The sequence below is a fragment of the Paralichthys olivaceus genome, chromosome 19, assembly GCF_024713975.1.
Source record: "Paralichthys olivaceus isolate ysfri-2021 chromosome 19, ASM2471397v2, whole genome shotgun sequence".
In the NCBI taxonomy this organism is placed as follows: Eukaryota; Metazoa; Chordata; class Actinopteri; order Pleuronectiformes; family Paralichthyidae; genus Paralichthys; species Paralichthys olivaceus.
Window position 1 is genome coordinate 3,876,052 of NC_091111.1, and position 21,365 is coordinate 3,897,416.

Consider the following 21,365-nt stretch of genomic DNA (forward strand, 5'->3'; position numbering starts at 1 on the left):
CCTCTTGTTCGAACAGACCAGGTGCATGTATGCACACAACCAGCGGGTTAGACAGACAGAAGTCAGATACGATAATAGATGGAACACGTCATCCATGCGTAATTTAAAAACTGTGAGGCGCTGCACTTCCTCAGAAACTCATTCTCTCCTCTGGTCGATTTTCCACTCGATATTTCCAAGAACGCATTTTTAGGAATCCAAGCATGAACAAGCCTCAAGGCTGTTGTGAGGCTGTGAAAACTTTGTAGAATGATGCACACACAAAAAAAAAGAAGGAAAAGACAGTCTGAGTCAGTAAATAAAGACGATATTTATTCTTTTTTTTGGAAAGATTCTCAGCTCATGCAAGGATACAGCTCTTGTAAACAAAATCACTTGAAAATATGTTATAAATGTGCACAGATTTCTTTTCTTGGTGTCAAACTCTGGAATGTACAATATGTGGAAGTTAAGCTGCATTACAGATATTACACAAAAAGCTGTCACCCAAACCCCCCTGGGTGCCTCGTTCCCCCACATTGTAATTATTTCATTGCCCGGCCATGATGCTGGAGAGTTTTGTTTGTTTTACATCAGGCATCCTCTCACTGCGGGGGTGCTGTATCATTAAGGGCAGAAAGACAACTTGGTCAATGCGCTCTGCAGTCCAGCACTTCATGGACACTGTTACTTTTGTGGGCAGAAACACACATATACACACACACACACACACACAGGACACATTAAACCAAAGCCTGAGGATGATTTAAAAGTAAAGTAACGCTTCTTTAAGACCTCTGCGATGTATCTGTGAGAATACAAAATAAAAAAAGCACTAAGGATAAAGAGTATGAGTATTGGCGATGACAGAACATTAAACTTGGAACAGGAAGCTGCTGTCAATATTTTGACCAGTGTTCAGAGCTATCACATCCCTCCAATCCACGCTGAGGCCAGAGGAGACAACTCAAAAAGCATGTCCACACCAAGGGATAAGCTGGTTATCGTCAGCACAGAGCCGCACACTAAGAGCTCAGGGCTACAGGTCTGATGTTACTGAGGGCAGCTCGCACCCTACACCGTGTTAGTTCCACCCGCACCGCGCTGCACACTTCTGCAACCCTGAACCACCGTGCTAGCAGCGGTTAGGAGTCCAGATATCTCAGAATTAAAAGAGCAACTAGCGTCCTGAAGACAACAGTTCTGTCCTGAAAGAGAAAACAAAGTATACAGCAAGAAACCAGCCACGTTTTATTTTCTGTTTAAGAGCTGCGACTGCCGGCGAGTCCACCGTGCAAACAGCTCAACATACACCAAATATATGATTCGTAACAGCAGGACCAAATACATGACTTACAAATGCATTCACTTTTAACTGTATAAGAACCTCAGGGCATAGGTTGGTCCCAACTGTATATATATCATGTTTTATATATATATATTTAAAAATGTATTGCTGTTGCTAGACATCATTTTGCTGGAATGATGTAGAAGTGTGCTCCAGGGTGATTGAGTGCACTGTGACATCACTGTGCAGTGTGGCTGAATATCTGTATCAAACCTCGTGGGAATGCATCCCACAAAATGGATGACAAATTAAAGGAAAAACCTGAAGAACGAGTGGAGAGATAGAGGATGATAACACATCCATACTGCTGCATTTGTTTAAAAATGGGATCCACAATCTGTCCACATGTTCGGTTTAATCCCTGTCCATTCTAACACGCCTGAAAACGCATATCACGTGACAACTCACGTACACTGGGTATGCAGGAAGTTAGTAGGAAGCATTTGCATGTTAGTTGAAGAAAAAAATGGTAAAAAGTAAAATCATGGCTTTGCAGAATTTAATCTGCACAACTATTCGCAAAGACAACAGGATCAGTAAGGCCTTTGTAATTGATGATCCAGGTTGTGTTCTACAGTGGTAGCCGAGGCTAATGCCATTCTGCTGGAATGGGGTCATGTGATAGGAGTTTGACAAATTAGGGAAAAGAGCCAATCAGCAAGTGATTGTGAGTGTCAACGTCATCGTTTCCAAACATTTTCCAACTTCTCAGTTTCAGCAGCTCTGACACTCTGGAGTAGTGTGGACACCAGGTGTAACTTGAGCAGAGTGGATGTGTGGTAGTATGGATGGGACACCTATGGACATTTTGGTTTGGTTTCCGTTACAAAGCGCTCTCCAGACAGTTACAGACGGAGAATCAATGGACTGAAGCTATTCTGGTGGCCCAACCCTTCACTAAGACACATTATCTTGGTTTCTCCTTTAATTTGTCAACCTTCTGCATATTTTTCCATCGAAGCAGTGACCTGTCCAATCAACAGACGGACAAACTCATAGTGATGGCCGATGCTATAGCTGTGATGCTAGTGTTGCTAAAAAAGACATTTGGCAGACACACAGATTGCGTCGTTGTGATTGTTTTAAAAGTCTGCCGAGATCATTTTTAAATTATTTGATACAATCACATTTTAAAAAACGACAGTGGAGCTCTAATAAACATTTCTTCTCTAATAGAGTTAAGAGAGTGTGAGTTTTTTTTTTTTAAATGTTATTTCTACACTTCCAGTTGAACTTGTGTACAGGCATGTTCAATGATTACAGGACATCTGATGAGTGCTGTGCAGGCTAATACAAAACACAGAGAGACGAGGCTCCTCTCAGATCATTTCACTGCGAGTCAAAGGAGAAAGGGAGGATAAACGCCAGATTAAAAACACAGAGGCGGCCTTTTTCAAAAACTGGCCATGTGTGAATGATAGAACTCCTTCGTGATTGTGTGTGTGTGTGTGTGTGTGTGTATCTGCATCACCTGCAGACTGTGTGGCTGAAGCTCTGAGAACATGAAACGAATGCAACCCTCATAAAGATAGAAGAGACCAGCCTAGAAGAGGTCCTCTATATAGCATTTGACTAGACACGTCAGTAGACTTAAAAAATATAGATATACAATATCATCATGCTGCAGACATTCCAGACACCATCGTGGAAAATGTAAGCTCCCATTATAAACACTTAATAGAATTTACTTTTTTTTATCAGGCACAGTAGTGTTACCCTGGATAGGAATGCTAGAAAACATATAAAAGACAAAGAGAATCGAACACAGCGCTGTCTCTGAAGCACAGCAGCCGTGGAGGCTACTGCTGTCAGGCGCTGCACGAGAAAGAAAAAAAAAAAATCATTTATCGTGAGGATGCGAGGTTGTTAACTGAAATTAATTATTTTCTCACATTTTATAATCAAAAAATTTGTGCATCATAAAAAAAAATGAAGAGAAAGAAAATTAGGCGAGGAAAACAAACGCCCCCTGCTTTATACAAAGTCAGTAGTACTGAGAGTGAAGCTCCTCCCTGAGGAGTTCGAGGAACATCGGAGTAAAAGGGAGAGAAAATGTGACCAGAAGAAAATAAAAAAAGTCCAGCGCATGTAGTTTGCAGTAAGGCCTCAGTTTTCATGTGTTGGCAAAAGAAAAAAAAGAAAAGAAAAAGAGAAACATATACATCTGGAACATAATTACATCTAGCTTGAAAAAAAAAATGATATGTGCAAAATGTAAATCTTACAAATATGGGGCGAGTTTATTATTGTAGATCACTGAAAAGAGATTGTGCTCCAGGTGGCCGATCTGATTCTCCACCCTCTCTCCGTCCGTCCCTCACCGCCTTCCTGCTCTCTGGTTGGTCGACAGGCCAGCAGCTGGCCTTGATGCACGCTGGTGATTGCGGCGCGAGCTTCACGTCGAGTGGACGGTTCGCTTGAGTTTTTCTATCTCCATCTGTGGGTACACAAACGCACAACACAGACTGTCAGAAAGCAGATTCGCAAATTAAATCTGCACTGTGCTGTATCTGTCAGAGCAGGTTGAGCTCATGATTTAGAGACACCGTCCAAAGCTGTGAAACACACAGGTGGAGGTGCTCCCGCTGCGGACGGGATTTGTTTAGTGGTGAGGATTAAGAGGAGGAAATTATAACGAAGCTACATCCTGGAGGAAAACCTGAGCTGAGCAGCAAAGTATCTTCAAACAGAACTGAAACAATATTCAGAAGGCTGAGGACAAGACTTTCAAAAGTCACTAACGGACCCTAATGTGTTTATTATTACCACCCTGTAGAGTGGTTATGTCTTTAGTCCCGTTTTTAAATTCATATTGAAATGAAGCCATCATTTTCTCTGGAACATCATAACTGCCAGAATCATCCGACTGATGAGCAGTGAGGACAAATTAACACTTCACCGGGTTTGCTGGCCAAAAAAAAAACTTTTACAAGATTGCTCTGACACCAATTTGACACCAGAATAAGTGGGTATACACAGGGTTTATTTTTGACGCAGGTAAACCTGCTGCAAAAAGGCAATTTATTTCTCTCCCATTGCCAGCAGACGTGTTTGGTTTCTTCTTTTCCCTTGGTGCACCATGTTCAATGTAACCAACGCACTGAAAACTGAGGTGCTGTATTGTCAAATTAGTACGTTCACCCGGGGGTCACTTTTCCATCACTGCATATCGAAGCCAGAGCAGATTAAAAAGTAATCTGACATGGAAGTGAATGCTGATTGTATCAATTCCCATTGTCGATATGTCAGGGTGTAAATTCTTTTTTTTTGACCAGTGCAAAAAGAGCTACAGAGACAAAGCTGTAACCTCATTCTGAAAGAGAACTAATGAAGACAGATGTTGCTGCTGAGGATCAAGGTTTCAGAGTCGTAGCTGATATGGAAAATTACGAAAACAAACACTGATGGACACCACAACATAAGCCCAGTTTTTCTCTCTTGGCTTGGAATGTGACTAGAATCTCTCTCAGTTGAGCTTGTATGACCAAGTTGTTTTGGCCAGAACCAGCTTCGGGTATCATCATTATCACCACTACCATCTGACATCAGATGCCAAAAACAATACGTTGCAGGCATCACATTACAGAGGTTATTTAAATAATCATATTCAATATGGAAGGATGTTATAAAAACTGAAGCAGCAACTTGTTAGGCAAAAGGTTCCACACCCATACTATATAAATGATGATAGATACTGACTCGGGAAGTTGTCGGAAAAAAAATAACTCTATTGAAGGACACACCCTGCTATATAACCCTCATATTGATTACACTATCTGAAGTCACACGTGCAAGCTGTAGGAGTTGAGTTCCATTAAATGCTATAACTACCCCCCCCTCTTCTATGTGCCTTAACAAAAGACTGGAGCTGAATGTGTCTTTGCACGTTGCATCACACATTCTGTGCTTCACCCAGCAACAGACCAGGAGCAGAGTACCAAAGTAAGCGATATGGTAATTTCCCTATATCTTTTTTGTTTTTTTTACTGGTTTGTAATCTCTTACTATACACTGAACACACGAAGGTAGAAGTTAATCGTAAGAGGTTTAAACAAATCTATGATCTTTATGTTTGTGTGTGGAGCACTCCACAGGCGTTCTGTCCTCCTGTGATGGAATTCATATCGCTGCCATGCTGCTGTCTCACCGGAGCTGGCTTATACTGGCTGGTTGGTTCATCTCAGTGGAGATAAAACACCCCATCTTTCCTAAAATGCATTTTACAAATAATATTAATATATTATCTATTAATATATTTTGAATGAACTAACTAAATTATACCACCTTAAAGGTACAGTGTGTAGAATTTAGTGATATCTAGTGTTGAAATTGTATTTTGCAGCTGAACACCCCTCACCTCACCCTCTCCTTCCAAGGGGGGGGGGGGGGGGGGGGGGGGGGGGGGGGGGGGGGGTGCTATGGTGCAGCTCCAATACAATTGAACTATCCCTTCAAATGTTACTAGGCATGGTCGACAACAGAGTATCGAAGCAGGCAACAGAAACAAGTCGCACCCCCTGATGATGTAATTGTAACTGTTGGTTCATTTATGAAAGAACAAAAGCTAATAGTTTCTTATTGGTAGATATATAACGAACTCAACAGAGTTTGTTATATATCTGTTGTGTTATGGAATGTATGAAAAAAACATGAAGGAGTTGGGGTATTGGATATGGAAAAAACGTGCTTTGTGTAGTGTATTGAGTATCTCAGTCCAAACCAAGAAACACGTGGCCTGAGGTTCCCAAAGCAGTGGACGAGCATAATGTGCTTCCAGCAAATTCATTTCCTTAAACAAGGCGATGGCAGAGTTAAATTTGCACTCAGGGACAGAGGAAACAGTATCCTCCTGTATTTTATTAAAATGTTATAGCTGTGCTCACAAGGTGAAGCTTTCTTCAATGACCTTTATGGCATTTTTGTTTGTGCATCATTTCTCGTGATCACCCAAATTGTTAAAGGAAATTATGAAATATATATATATATAATATATATATATAAGTGGAGGATATATTCCTGTGTGGCGGTTTTAAATAAATATACACACATCTGATTTCCTACAGCACGTCTTGCAAACTACATTTGTTTAGACAGACCATAAACTGGCCATCACAGCCTCTTACTGCTGTTGGGCGGCCATTAAAAGTCAATACTGTATGTACCTGTTGGTGCATGCGTTGCAGTATATGTGCGCATGCATGTCCATGTGCTTGTTTGGGTCCTTGTGTGTGCAAAACAGCATCGATATTTGGCTAAACTAATGAGAGTAATGCATGTAGACAGCCCAGTGTGCATTCCTATTGAGATCAATGTTACCTGCAGGTTCACACGCTTTATCCTCTCCTCCTCCAGCTCTCGTCGCAGCTCCCCTATCTCTTTCCTGGAAATAAAGACACACGTACAGACTCATTAGTATGCACTGCTGCAGCATATATGAAAGGCTCAAATGTTTGTGTTGCAACTATTGTCTGTTCTTTGAAGATGGAGAAAAAAAGAAGGTACATTTTACATCTGTGGGAAAATGTTTCCTAGAACATGAAACAAACCTTTAATGCTAAAACACTGCGAGCTAAATGTCCTTCAACAAAACCAAATGGCAATTGTCAGCATGAAAAAGCAGCTCAGCATGAAACCTTGTATCACTGTAAAACGGTCACAATGATTCATGCTCAGATCTTTATATAGTATATTCTGATATATAATTACAGAATAGTATAAAGTAACTAGCGTCACTATGATGTGAGTAATGGAGGAAATATGGCTCAGAAGAAACTGCTTTAGGCAATACAAATACATAGAATTTAAAAGTAGCACTAGGGTGACTGTTGATGAGTTTCGCATTAATGTGAACAGAAACTCCTAAAAATAATTAATGTCACACCTTAAACAGACGCTAAAATTTGTCCCACCATTCTCAAACAATCTGTCAAGTATAAATGGATCAACGGGGGCTGGGGACTGAAATCTGGTGCCTGTTCCTACACAGCTGAATTTTGGTGCAGTTAGCATTACACCTAAGCTGAAAGCTACCACAAACGCGAGTCGACATGGCAACAAAACGCCTACAGCTAAACATTCAAGCGTGTGGCTGTTGTTCCGTTGAAAAGATTTGAACACCAGGACGTGCAGGACATTTTTGAAAATGAACTGAGTAAAGGGAGAACACCGCAGACTTAGTCAGGCAGATACATTTGGAAGGATTCACCGTTTGACAATTTGTGTACTTCAAATAGCGTGTGAACCGAAATTAGTCATTTGTCTCTTAACATGAATGGGAACTATGACACACTGAACTGTGAAGTTTAAGCAATTAAGCAATCAATTTGCTTGGGTGGTGTGAATTTTTATCGTTCTGGCACCATTTAGGCCCCATGAAATATTGATTCAGCACCAGTATTGGAAAAACTCCAAACGATACACAACCCAACATATGTCCACAAGCTCAGATCCTTTCACCAACACATTCACTTCTCTATTTCCTCTTCACTGCAACATATTCAAACTCTGTTCTCATGCACATCGCGTCTCATTACATTTGCTGGGTTTTGAGCAGCTCCACGGACATCAGCAGCTCCTTCATCTGGCTCCTCAGCTCGTCCAGCTGAGAGCTCGGCTCCTCAGGCTCATGCCGGCCTCGGCTGCTATGAGAGATGCTGTTGGAGCTCGGTGGTGCCACTGCGGGGCTCGGCTTGGCATCGGTGCTCGGCTTGACCTCGATGCTGGCCGTGGTGGGCTTTTGAAGAGATGTTGACTGGGATATGGTGTTTGTGGAAGGCTGTGTAGATAAAAAAAAAAAAGAGACAGAAGTAGACAGCTATAGATGTGGAGGTGTATTGTGCTGACACGCTCTAAACTCTTGAGAATCTAAAAAATGATCCAGAGGTGCTGCATGTGAGAACACAAATGTCTCACATTCTACTGGGTTTCTCCTGTTAGCCCTAAATACTAATGCCTGATTGAGCAATGTAAGAAGACAGCAGGAGATCGTCCAGAGGACTTACTCTGGAAACAAAAAATCTGAGGATAACAAATACACATAAAAGACCCCGACAGACATGTCAACCAGGAAAGATGATGAAATTTGAGAGCATCTGAAAATGTGAATATACGTCACGTCCTGCCTCATGTCTGAAAACAGCTTCGGTGGGGATGAAGACAAATTATTTCGAAGCACATGCTGTTCTTTTGTTTACAAATCTGGTGACATTTTGTGCAGGGGCCTGTCATCCTTGAAGATATCACTTCCCTCAGGACAAATGCTCACGGTAGAATGAAGGAGCCAGAATAGTGACAATTGATTTGCAGCGACCTTTTCTGCTCAGGGGAAAATTTCACAACAGCATCACAGAGCCACTGGAGCCTTTCAGTTTGGCTTTGGTACTCTGGTCTTACCTGTGCCTGTAGTTTTTGAGTTACTGAACTCTTAAACGTGTATTTATCTTTGTAATGAAGCGTTAGTGCACTGATATTTCTGCTAAATCGCTCTCTACTAACAGGCCTGTTGATATCCTACACGATGATGCTGATGTTCTAGAAATAAATAAATAGTATTTTTAAAGAAACAACTCAACAGCTTTTATGGAGTTTTAAGCTGCTTTCAGACATGCAATAAACTCCGGATAATCCTCTGACATTCTCCGGAGGGGCTGTATATGGGAACGCAAATGTCTTTCTCTATTTTTTCAGCCAGCCCCCAAGTAAAAATGTCCGAATGAGCCACAGCAGAAGATCGTCCACAGGATTCACCGCAAGCGAATGTGATCACTGCAGCAGAATTAAATGGATACACCATGCACCACCTCTCATCTGAACGCTCTGTCTGAGTGGAGAATCTCCTGCTGCACTGTTCATGCATGAAGGTCTGGTTTGGTATTCAAAAACAGCTTTACTTAGTCGTTGTTTTAGTGGATTTTTGTCAGTACCTGTCTGTATCTTGTTGTTAACTACCCTATTTTGCCTTTGGGACCAATACAGTTGGATTGAATTGGATTTTTGATTGTTGTTTGTTAGCCACAGCAGGCATTCATGTAGGAACATAAAAAGGGGTTAAATGGCTTCGCCGCAGAATATTTTTCTTTTTATCTCGATCACTTCAGTTCCAAAATCCAGTGGTTGCAGCGACTCCTGCCCAGGGGGCTCACATACTTTCTCTCTTCCTTCACCTTCACTGATGAAAATGTTATGAGGGTCAGAATCCCATTGTCAAAAGATACAAGGGCAAAGGGGAAATAGTCCATTGCCTGTAAATTCACCTCTGGTAGTCTGAGCTGTAGGGAAATGAGAGCTCCAAACCAGGCTTTACTTTGACTGCTCTGTCTGCCTCTGTGTGTGTGTGTGTGTGTGTTTGTGTGTGTGTCTTGTTAACAGTAGGGCGGTCAAGATGCTGGGTACCCCCAACTGAACAGTCAGGTCTAATTAGTCTCGGTAAACCATGACCAATCCAGACTATAGATAGCATCTGAGGCAATTAATGAAGTGCTGAACTGGAAGACTGAACTACAGGTGGTTGTTTCCATCGACCTCACCCCATGCTGTCCTCCATCACAAACACATAAACATATACCCACACTGCAGACAGCTCCTTTCACGTGCATATTAACTGGCTTGTGTTTGTGTGTGAGAGGGTCTGCGGGTATTAAACCTTTTATATTTTTCATCTTTTTGATATAACTTTAGTATCTGTTTACATTACACAGGGGAATTAATAGGCTGAAATCCCACAATTCACTCAATAACATATAAATACATATATTTAAACAGTATGCACTTTGGTTTTACACTTCCTCTGATTCTCTGATTTTGAGCTGATATCAACATTCTCCACTTCCACAAAATCCTCTAAATCCACCTCCATACAATCATTCACCTTTTCTCTACAGATTCTTAATGAAACTCCAATGCAATGCTTGATTTCCCACTTATCTTTGACTTGAGGCTAATTAGATTTTTTCCAGCCTTAAGTTTTATTTTGATTCCTTTTGTTCTTTTTCATCTATCTATCTTTATAAAAGGATTGTAAAGAAGAGATTTATCGAAAGAGTTTAAAATCTGCTAAAGATCAACATGTAAATCACTATTTCCTTTCTACCAAGGCTGCCACAGTTAATCTTGGTCAACAAGGAATTTAAAGGCTGCAACCTTTCTTTACTCAGGGGGCTCACATACTCTGCTGTGAACGTTTTACTAAATCAATTTATTTGATGACCAACTACAGATTTTTAGACACATCGTTGCAGCTCTTCAGAGGCGACTCCTTAAGTGGTAATGGGGGTAATGAGGGAGGCGGTGGTTGTGCTTCATCACATGTCAGACGGAAGCCTTTGCATGTAGACTCTGTTCAGGCTTTGTATTAACAACTGAGGTATTAGATAACAAGTCAACAGCTTGAATGCGTATCCTGTGGCCACTTGAGATCAGATCTCAAGGAAGGAACTTACTAAAAGTTACTCTTTTATTCTTGATTATTATTTAGTCATGATAATATGGGGTTCTAACCTGTGTACTTTAAAAAGTATTGCTGGATATTGTAATAATATTATTTTGTGTACAATGGATGTTAGAATGTTGTAATCAAGAGTTTCCCCTCTCTCTATAACAAATGGACACCAGTGTGCAATGTTTCAAGCATCAACCAACAGTTTTAACATTTTAACCTGGGAAATAAATGTTGATACATCTTGGACATTTAAAAAAATGAGTTACCTTTCTGGTGTCTGCTAGCTTTGGTTTGGCTGCATCCTCTTCATCCACCTTGAAGGATTTTTCCACATTCACTTCCTTGTTGGGCTGCAAGAGAATTTTAGAGAAGTTGACATAAATATTTTCAGCTTCCTGACAAAAAACCTGCTGATAATAGACTGCCAACATTCAGAGAAGAGCCTATCCTCAGTGACAGCTTATCTTCTATTTGTTTGGACCAGTGCAGTTGACTGACACTTCAACACAAGTCGCTGCACTGAAAGGGGATTTGAAAAGATGAAGTTAGGTGATAAGACATCTGTGTGTCAACAGGGAGTTTACCACGTCACAGATGGTCAGGCAGTGGTTGTCAAAGTGGGAATTGTGGATCGGTGCTCGAACAAAATGTGTTGCCAGTGACAAAGAAACCATGGGAATAGCAGCTGATGCCTCAAACAACCTTGTGTGAGATTAAAAATAATCCTGAATGATTTTTAATCTATTAGGATTGACTTTCAACATACGCAGGCAGCAGCAGCTATAAAAAAAACAAAACTCACAGACTTAATAAAGATTACAGGTTGATTAGCTTAAACGGTTGATATGATGTGTGTAAAGCAACAGAGCAAGACTCTCCTGAAATACAGGGAACCACACTGACTCCTGCTAAACTACAAAAATCTCACAATGTAGAGTGAAGTTACAGAATGAGGTTTCCTTTCCTTCAGACAGCAGCTTTCTGAGGGCACATTAATCGGACTAAAGCCAAATGTTTAATTCTACGTTATTGAGTCAACATCAATAAGTTACAGAGGATAAAATGTGCTAAGATGTTTGCCTTTTATTTTGACTCTAGTTCAGTGTCTAACAACATAAGCATTTTGCCAACTGGCACTGGATCTGGAATGTTACCATAATTGAATATACACGTGTGGACGTACAGCATCTGACAACCCACCTACAATTTGTGACACGCTATCTAGTCTCTCAATATCAGGATGTTTACATGCCCACTAATATTCCACTGAATTTGATGTTAGGTTTGGATATTCTGAATTTTGCATTTTTCCCAGAAAGATGTGGGATGTGTTGGTATTTTTGGAGCATTCCTTGGATGTGTATTAGGTTTTTTATCACAAAGAAAAGTCTACATTTCTGGATGGGAAATGCACAACATTTAAAAAATATTATAAAAGACGTAGATTTCAATTGGATTTTGGATATGTGCAAATCTGGCAAATCTGGTGTTTACAGTCAAATAAAAAAGCAGGAGGAAAAACTGGGATTAAAGTTATTACATTTTTGTTCCTAACATCACAAAAAGTATAACTTACATAACTATAACTTTTATACTGACTTGTGATGACACCCCACAATCCTCATAGGATAAGTGTTATAGTTAATGAATGGATAGATGTAGATATCAGGCTTCCAATAGGCCGGGCATAGTAATAACTGATGTAAGATATCACGAGGATACGACAGACCAAGAGCTCAGGATATAAAATTAATAGACTGCAGATATCGACATGTCTGGAGATTTCTCTTATCATTTTGAGCCACAGTGTGTGTTTGTGTGTGAGTAATGCTCACCGACTGTCCTCCACCGAACTGGGCAGGCAGCCTCCTGCCAGGCATCTTTGGTCTGCTCGCAGTGGGGTGAGAGAGCTTCCCTGAGGTAGACGACAGGTCATCAAAACTCATCAGATCTGCTGAGGACAGATGAGACAGAGATGCAGACAGAAGAGGAAGAACATGAACAAGACAACATTCGGGACATTTCTGCCATGACTGAAGGAAGCATCCACAACTTAATTGACATTTGTGACATTACATTCACTTTGACTGAAATGTAATTGCTCGTGCGATGGTTTAAGATCAAGCAGTGTAGAAGAAAATTCAGTATTCTCATATGCTGAAGTGAAATGTTCACCAAGCAGACAAAAGCTGCAGTTAACATACTTTTGATTAGGAAAATATTGTAGAGAAACACAAATCAGTTATTATGATAAAGATAATTACTACAATGGGATAATTATTTCCTGATTGTTTTTTTCCCCTCTGTAGAATAAAGAGGGGTTAACGAGGTAACTGATCTCAGTCCTTATTTGGCCGTGTGCTGAACAAATAACTCATTTACATTCTTTGCTCCTGTTGTACCCCTAAGCTCCAATTAAATTATTTTTCTTTGGCCTGAATGGGAGTGGTGTTGTGCATTCTTATGCCTTTGTCATGCTTTGCTCTATAGTAAAATTTGAATACATACAGCAATGTGTCAGCATTTACTAATAAACAAGTGGGTGCGTCTTATTAGTTTTTTTCTGATGTTGTACTGAAGATGTCTTACAGAAAAAAATTCAACAGAGATAGCAGAGTTGGAGCTTCTTTAATTCCTTTGTAAATGAAAACAGAATATTTTTTTTAAATCTGGACAGCACATTCTTCTTAAAATACAAAATGTAGGAATAAATGCCTGGGTCTTTTTGCAGTATAGGGAAATTAAGGGCCATTGTAAGAGAATTGAGGACAGGGGTGGTGACCGTTCATACTCCTTCTCCTTCTGTCGCTAAGTAACAAGGATTATGGTGTATGCCCAGAACGGAAAAGTGGACAGAATTGGATGTATTTTTCCACAAGAAATGCACAAAAGTTGACTTATGGTCGAAGCCAGTGGGCATATAGTTTGCAAGGGCATGCTCATGATGATAAGAAAGAAGGATCTTGAGCATCGTTACAGCTGGAAACATTTAGATTAACTGGATGAGTTCCAATCATATGCTTTTGATTAAGTTAACTCTTCAGTGGAGTTCACTGGTGTCCAAGCATGGACAGCTTACACAAGACAGATCAAACCAACAAACAAATAATAAAAATAAATAGTAACAGAAAATACCCATGGAAGAGGAAACAAATAAAGGTGAGGTTCCTCTGAGCAAACTGTTTTGGCTAAAACCAGCTGCAAGTACCCTCATTATCATCACTACCATCTGACATCAGACACCTCATCAAAAAGCAGCAATGCACTTTAGACATCAATGTGATAGATGTTCAATAATTAGTATGGCCCTAAAAATAAAAAAATTCCCTTAATAGGGAAAAAGTTCTCCAACCCTGATTTGGTGTATAAATGAAGCTGCTTGTGTGTTGTGACTTAAAGTAAACACAGATGTTGTTTATGAGAGTGCGTCACTCTCACAGTGAAAAACTGCTATGTAACAGCACTTTGCACCTACCCAGTGTTAAACTGCCACTGTCAGAGAGCAGTGCCTGTGATTGCATTTTGTGTGATTGGATTTTCATGTTCCATGGCCATGTGTCTCAGACTGACTTTTAGCAGTGCTTTACCACCAACACAACAAATCCTTCACAAACACTCTTGTAAAATCCCTTCAGGTCGGCTCTATTCAAACTATATGCTTTATTTTCTCCTTCTGCCTTCAGTTCAATTTAAAGAGATTGGTACACAGAAAAATTTAAATGCAGCCATCATCTACTCATAACTATGTTGATGGATGGCTGTGTGAAATGTTCGAGTCCACAAAACACTTCTGGAGTCTCAGGGATAAACTATGTTGCAGCAGAAGTCATTGAATATGAATGTCAGGACTTGCGGACACTTGGATGAAACCAAACGAGCAGTTTGGAGGCTTGTTTTGTTTTTCTGTTGTTTTATTACGTCTGAAGTGTAGGTCACCATCAACTTCAATTGTCCTGGATTCTGCTGCGACGCTGTTTACCCCTGAGAATCCAGCGTTCTGTGGACTCAAACACTTCACCCAACCAATGATCAAGACTCCTGCTATAAATCTGGCAAAACAAACTTTTAACTGTACATACCCATATCCGAGGACTTGTCCCCCCAGTCTCCAGACAGTGTTTTCGGTTTGGTGGGCAATAATGGCTCAAAGTCAGACCTTGGTCTTATGGAAGGCACCTCTCCATTGTGCCTGCAAAAAAGGAAATAAATTGGAAGAAAAATGTACAAGAAACCAGATGAAATGAGTGAACTCTAAGTAATCTGTGTCCTACAAAGGCATTGGTAATTACTATGTAGTATGTATAATAGACCCTGTCCTTTGTGTAAAACGCTATTTCCTAAGATTGCTGCCATGTAAAAGTCTTTATGTGAAATTATCTATACCAGAGCTGTATGGACTGAAAAGCTCTGGATGTTTGTAGATAAAGATGTCGGCAGTGTTCAGATTGATGAAGAAAAACTTAAAGAGGTAGAAGACACAGGGATAATAAGACTTACTTGAGGTTTGGTGAGGGAGTGAGAGGCTTGTCGGGCCTCTTTGGTGGGAGGCTTCCCTGTCGGCCTTTCCCTGGAGGAGGGATCGGCTTCTTGGGCGGGACCACAGGCGCTGCAGGCTTGGATGGTTTGTGATCTGGCGTCGGTTTGTCAACTAAAACAGAGAAAGAAGATTTGAGTGGAGAGCTGTAGAAGGGAAAACAAACAAAATAAAACACAAGAAGTATAGGAAGAAAGAGTGAAATTTAGAGCCTAGTCTGAACATTTTAAATTAAAATATTGCTTAATTAGTCAACACGAGTCATTTCGCCATGAAAACATTTAAACTGACAAAGCTGAGTTTCGCCTTTCACCTGGAATCATGGTTACTACTACAAACAGTTATCGAGAGTGACTGAAATCAATAATTTAACGTCTGGGTCACAAAAAATCAATTTCTTCCCAGTTTATATGGTGATATTTTGTTCTATCTGCAGTTGTTCTTGATGAGGACCACAATAATTTACATCTCAGAGATCTAAAAATGATGAAATGCTGCAACACAGCAGTAGGAATATATGAGATGACTGTTAAAACGTTATGGCTGCGAAAAAAGAAAACACTGAACCTCTTCAATCTGCCTGTCAACCAGTTTACCCACAGCCTGATCTTTGTGTCAATGGATAAGACGAATTCTAACATGGTTAACTGAGAAACACAAAAGTTTCATGACATTCTTTTTGCATGACTGAGGTTTAAGAGTTAGGGGATTGGTTACATGAAGTATGAAGCTATGGTTTAAACATCCTGTTAAGCTTCTGTGCCGGTGAGGGAAAAAAAAAAGAAAAAAAAAAGTGTCAGACACAAACATCACATCCGTGCAGAGTGCTGAGGAGATTGTGACCTTCCTCAAATCAATACATGAAATGTCACATTTTCTTCTATAATTATCTTTTTTCAAATCAGAATTCTGCCAGACGTCACACAAGAGGAACAAGGTGCCAAATTGCACCTTGTTCCTTTTGTGATCTTACTCTTTGTGAATGTCTTTGACCTACTGCTGTGAAAACAATTTCCCAACTGGGATCAATAAAGTTCATCCGTCTATCTGTCTATCTGTCTATCTATCTATCTATCTATCTATCTATCTTAAGTAGCAGTGAAGTTAATTACATTTTGGGCTTCAAAACACGTAAAGGTACAGTGTGTAGAAATTTGGGATATCTAGTGTTGAAGTTGCATGTTGCAGCTGAACACCCCTCACCTCACCCTCCCCTTCCAAACATAAATAAGAACCTGTGGTAGCTTCAGTTGTCATAAAAACTCAAAGGTGTTTAGTTTGTTCAGTCTGGACTAATGTAAAAAACATGGTGGCCTCCGTAGAGAGGACCCCCTCGATGTAAATATAAAGTATTTAAATATAAAGGGCCTTTTCTGGGCTAAAGAAAACTACAATTCATACAATTTAGATGAAACAAATTAGTGAAAACATCATGAGGATTATTCTACATTAAATATCTGCCAATAGATCCCTTTCACACTGGACCTTTAAGAGAATGGAGACTGAATCACTGAAATCAGACGCTATCACCCATTTATTTTCTCCAGCTTCATCCTGCCAATCACATGTTCCACCCACTAACCAAAACAACAAGAAAAACTAGCTGGCTCCACTATTCAGACCTTGTTTTTAACGGTAGACTGTGAATTTTCCAAATAAGCAGCTTCAGTTTTATAAAAGGCCAAAGTGAAGAGAAAAACAGTTTTTAGACTGCACAGGTGTAGTGGTGGTGTAGTGGTGGTGTGGTCTCTCGGTGGTGTGGTCTCTCTGGGCTGCCCCCCCCAGCTCCCTCTCTCTCAGTTGTTACAGAAAGCAGTTGATTGTTGCTCTTGTATGCATCAGTCTATTCGTTAATTATTGTTTGCCTTAAAAATAATTTAGAAAAGACAGCAGGCTGTTTAAATAACTCAATTTAAAAATATGATTTGGTTCTTTTCAATACTTAGCATGGATTTATTTATCTAGCCTCATTAGAGTGTTTTATTTAAATATGACAACACAATATATTTGGAAGATACAAATATAGGGTTAGGGTAAGGTTAATATAGAAAATAAATGGAAAAAGGCATATCTGTGAGCAATTTAAAAATGCATCTAATTAAAATTGTTGTATAATGATTGAATAATATAATAATCCGCAGATGCCGTAATTAGCTGTTCTTCCAGAGCACAGCTGTAGTGTGAAGTTTTCATGTTACCCCTATTTATGTGTGGGTCCCTTCACGTTAAACTTAAGTTAGTCCTGTTAGGAATCTAAGAAAAGATCTAACATCCTTGAAGACGCCCTGAAAGACAGAGGAAGAAGAGAGGAGGCTGAAACTGGCGAGAGAGTGCAAAAAAAAAGCGAAAGAACAAAAAACGGAGCTGTACAACAAAGTTAGAAAGAAGAGACACAGAGGCGTCTAGAGTAGAGGAGCAGGCTAACCGATGGTAACAACACTAATCACCTAAGTGAAGACGTGAGGAGGAAACAGAGAGTGAGTGGGCACATGCAGCTGCACATGTATCTGCACTTTCAGATCCAAAGACACCAGCTTTTTAAATACCTTTATTTATTGATGGGTACCTTATTCTGCCTTAAGCCTCTAGTTGACAAGAATAACATTTTATTTCTATACAAAATATAAACTTACCTATTTCACTGTCTGATTCAAATCATTTATCACCTGAGCATGTGATTTTCTCATTTATCAACCTGCTTTTTGAAAATAGTTTCATTTCACACACCAAAAACAGTCCAGCAAAAAAAAAAAATCTAATGGAAATTGCAGAAAATGTGAATCAATATTTTCAAATTCTATTTTGAGATTGCCATACTTTTTTATTTCCGACACAGGAACAGAAAACTGACACTTTATCAACGCAATGAACCCATTCGCTGCTTTTTTTTTCCAGTTATATATATTCAATAAAGGAAGTTGTTTGTTCAACTCTCAGGGTGAACATTTGTCAATTCAGACAGTGATGTGATGCATGTGCTCTAAATGCTGCATGTATTTTGAATGTGGAAGGGAGGCTTGGCATGCACTCGTTTCATTCGAGGGGATAAACTGTCACTGACATATCGCATGAGCTCCAAGTTAAAAAAGGACATAAGAAAAATAATCAAGAATTACATGCTTCAATGGCATTGGGCTTTAATAGCTGCTGGGCTGAACTACATATTAGCAGAAAGCGAGGAAGGGAAGATGTTGTTCTGCTGTGATGATGGGTGCACCCAGGGAAATCAAGAACATGTCTGCAGATTAAACTGAATTCAAATGACATTTCCTCTTCAGATGATGTAACATGATGACTTACATTTATACAGTAATGTGACTAAATAACTAAGGAGCCTCAGTCTACTTGTTTTGTGCTGCTTTTGTCCTCGTTGACAAGTCATTTTCACATAATGTACTGTAGGGATACTACATGTTTAAACACCATGAGGAGCAGTTTACATTCGCAAAATCAACATCGAAAAATTATATTTTAATGTAAAGGTGCAAAAGATGTGACACCGATGCAGCAGCTTAGTCAAGTTCTTGCGGAACCGATACACCCACGCCCCCACACACACATAATTCACTTATTGACATAATGCGTTCTCTAGGCATTTCTTAACCTCATCCATTACAACTAAGTACAACTAACAACCAAACTGACACTTACCTAAACCTATTTTTAACCTGAAGATTGAAGACTTGAGGACCAGCCAAAATGTCCTCACCCTATAGCTTTATAACTCCAACTGGTCCTCACAAAGATAGGAGTACAAAAGACAAAAACACACAAACCCCAGTGAGATAGAAACTGCATTGACAGTATATCCGTCTTTTTCAAACCAGCAACGTCATAACCGTGCTCGCCTCAACATGTGATGAGATTAGATAAGACGAACTGACTGACCTCAGGTAGGAATGCAATCATAGAACAAATCAACCTCTAAACAGGTACACACCTTGTTCTAATAAATAATAAAGTAAAAAAATCCATAAAGCACGTTTGACTCTAAAAGAAGAAAACTAGGACTAATTCCCACAAAAAAAGGACCTAAACAAAAATGGTTAAATAGCAAAAACATGCAAGTACATCTGAAATTACTAAAACGTGCTAAATTAATGGTCAAATATGCAACATGGAGGCTGAAGTTAGGCTGATTAAAAAACAGGAAACAACAAGTAAATGCTGGTTTGGTGAATCATCTCCAGATGACAAGGACGAGTCCTTTGTCAGCGGCGGTTTTCTTTCCCTGATAGTTTTCCAACTGAAAGGTGACTTTACCTTTACTCCACTAGCTGCAGCCTGCTGTGGTGCAGTATTGTTGACATTCACCTTCCTCAGTGGTGCTGAACAATTTGCCTTAAGTTTTAATGCTGCATGAGTGCTGGGTATAAAAAAAATAATTTGTATTCTGCATTTTAAAGCCACATTGGGGCTAACTGCCCTGAATCCACAGTGATGATATTCTCAAGAAAGCAGTGCTGGAGTTACACATTGCACAATGGCCGTGGAGTTAACGGCTAAGATTGCAAATGCTACAGTGTCCTGAGTAAAACACAACTGTATACTGTGTTAATGTGACTGTGGGCTCTTCTCACTGTGAGAAGATCTGAAAAGGGAGCAGCGGTTGCCACCTGAGATAATGTCCAAATCTTAGTGAACCGTAGAGAGCAAATGTATGAATAAATATGGTGAAAGCAGGAGAAGAAGGAGAAGAAACGAGGCTAAAGACGGAAACAAATTTGGCCCAGGTTGAGTGTTGAGTGCAAGGACCAACAGAGCATTTGAAATCTCCCAAAAAATGTGAGTAACGTGTGAAAGAAAGCAAAACTGTGAAAGTAAGGAAATAAGAGAATGAGATGAGACAGGGAGGGAGAAAAATGAAATGATCGTACCTCTGTCCTCAGTCCTGATGGGATGAGGTTTCTTGTCGGCACTGGGAACCTCGGGTTTGAGAGCTGAGAAACGAAACATGGTCCACAGAAAGTCACTTATCTGTCTGAACCGAAGGGTCAAAGACTCAACAGACGAGAAGGAACACACACTTTCACAGGAACAATAACACACACCAAAAAAAAAAAAAAAAAACCACACAGCGCCCTCCACCAGTTTTTGCGGAACAAACTATTACATAGATAGATTCATTCTATATTTCTAACTGGCACAAAAGAACCCACTGTGCCGTGCAAGTGCACCTATGCTATATTTGTGGTTTGGCTTATGAGATGTGTTGAAGAATCTCAACACAGACAGGAAGTCGTGCACTGTCACTGTCTCAGAAACAGACTACAAAACAATGCAGAGGGAGAAGGATACAAATGCAAATGATGTGTTACTTCCTGTGCAGCCAGGAAAACAATGATGCAAGTGTGCATTCTGCAAACTGTAGTGTCAAGCACTTTTACACAAGCATAGAACCACCATGAAGAAATGAGGGCAGTGATGCCTTGAATTGTTTGATAAGATGAGAAATGTTTTAGGATTTTTTAGTTACAACATGTTTTTTTGGAGCAGCTGTATTTGGAGTTGGAGCTCATTAATATTGAAGAACAAATGCTTATATTACAAATGTTGAAGCGCAGGCGACAGAGAAGACGTTTGCGGAGGTGGTCTGTACGACGAGGAAGAAAGACCGGAAAAAGCAACTGCCGGAACTTACATTCTGAGCGGACCAATCACAGCGCTTGCGGTCCGCGTCAACGCGACGCGTAGTTAGGATTTTTTTTGGAGGTGCGCGTCAGGCTACGGGGTAGGGGTCCGCGTCGACGCAGAAGCATAAACTATGTTTGAGTACCAGGAATTCTGCTGGTAAACCACACATTTGAACTTAGTGTAATTACATGTACACTAAGTAATGTGATTATTGAGCATTTTCAACAGTAATCTAATTTCTGACGTGATGCAAACAACAAACACTGTTTCCTTTATAAGGTTGAGACAGGGGGCTCCAACCTTCTTTGCTCTGTGAACTAATTTTACATTGACACTGTTCTTTGCTGAATGAGCAGGATAATTGTTTGCTACTTCAAACCTTTAGGAGTTTTGTGCTCTTGCTTAATTCTCCCATCTTTGTCTCAGTGCTAAGC

The 21,365-nt window shown here is 40.0% G+C and overlaps 1 protein-coding gene across 2 annotated transcripts in view; it reads right to left on the bottom strand.

Moving 5' to 3' along the window:
• Nucleotides 1–291: 291 nt before the first annotated feature.
• The window catches only part of cd2ap (CD2-associated protein), a 53,542-nt gene continuing 32,468 nt past the window's right edge, over nucleotides 292–21,365 (bottom strand). Inside the window, exons 12-19 of one of the 2 annotated variants that reach the window (XM_020091754.2) lie at nucleotides 20,175–20,237; nucleotides 15,261–15,411; nucleotides 14,843–14,952; nucleotides 12,599–12,714; nucleotides 11,030–11,113; nucleotides 7,861–8,102; nucleotides 6,644–6,707; nucleotides 292–3,764 (exon numbers count right to left, since the gene is read on the bottom strand). In XM_020091754.2, coding sequence (XP_019947313.2) covers nucleotides 3,723–3,764; nucleotides 6,644–6,707; nucleotides 7,861–8,102; nucleotides 11,030–11,113; nucleotides 12,599–12,714; nucleotides 14,843–14,952; nucleotides 15,261–15,411; nucleotides 20,175–20,237 — 872 coding nt within the window. In that variant the 3' untranslated portion in view covers nucleotides 292–3,722. Of the gene's footprint in view, nucleotides 3,765–6,643; nucleotides 6,708–7,860; nucleotides 8,103–11,029; nucleotides 11,114–12,598; nucleotides 12,718–14,842; nucleotides 14,953–15,260; nucleotides 15,412–20,174; nucleotides 20,238–21,365 lie in introns of both variants that reach the window. The other variant, XM_020091753.2, reaches the window with a different exon arrangement.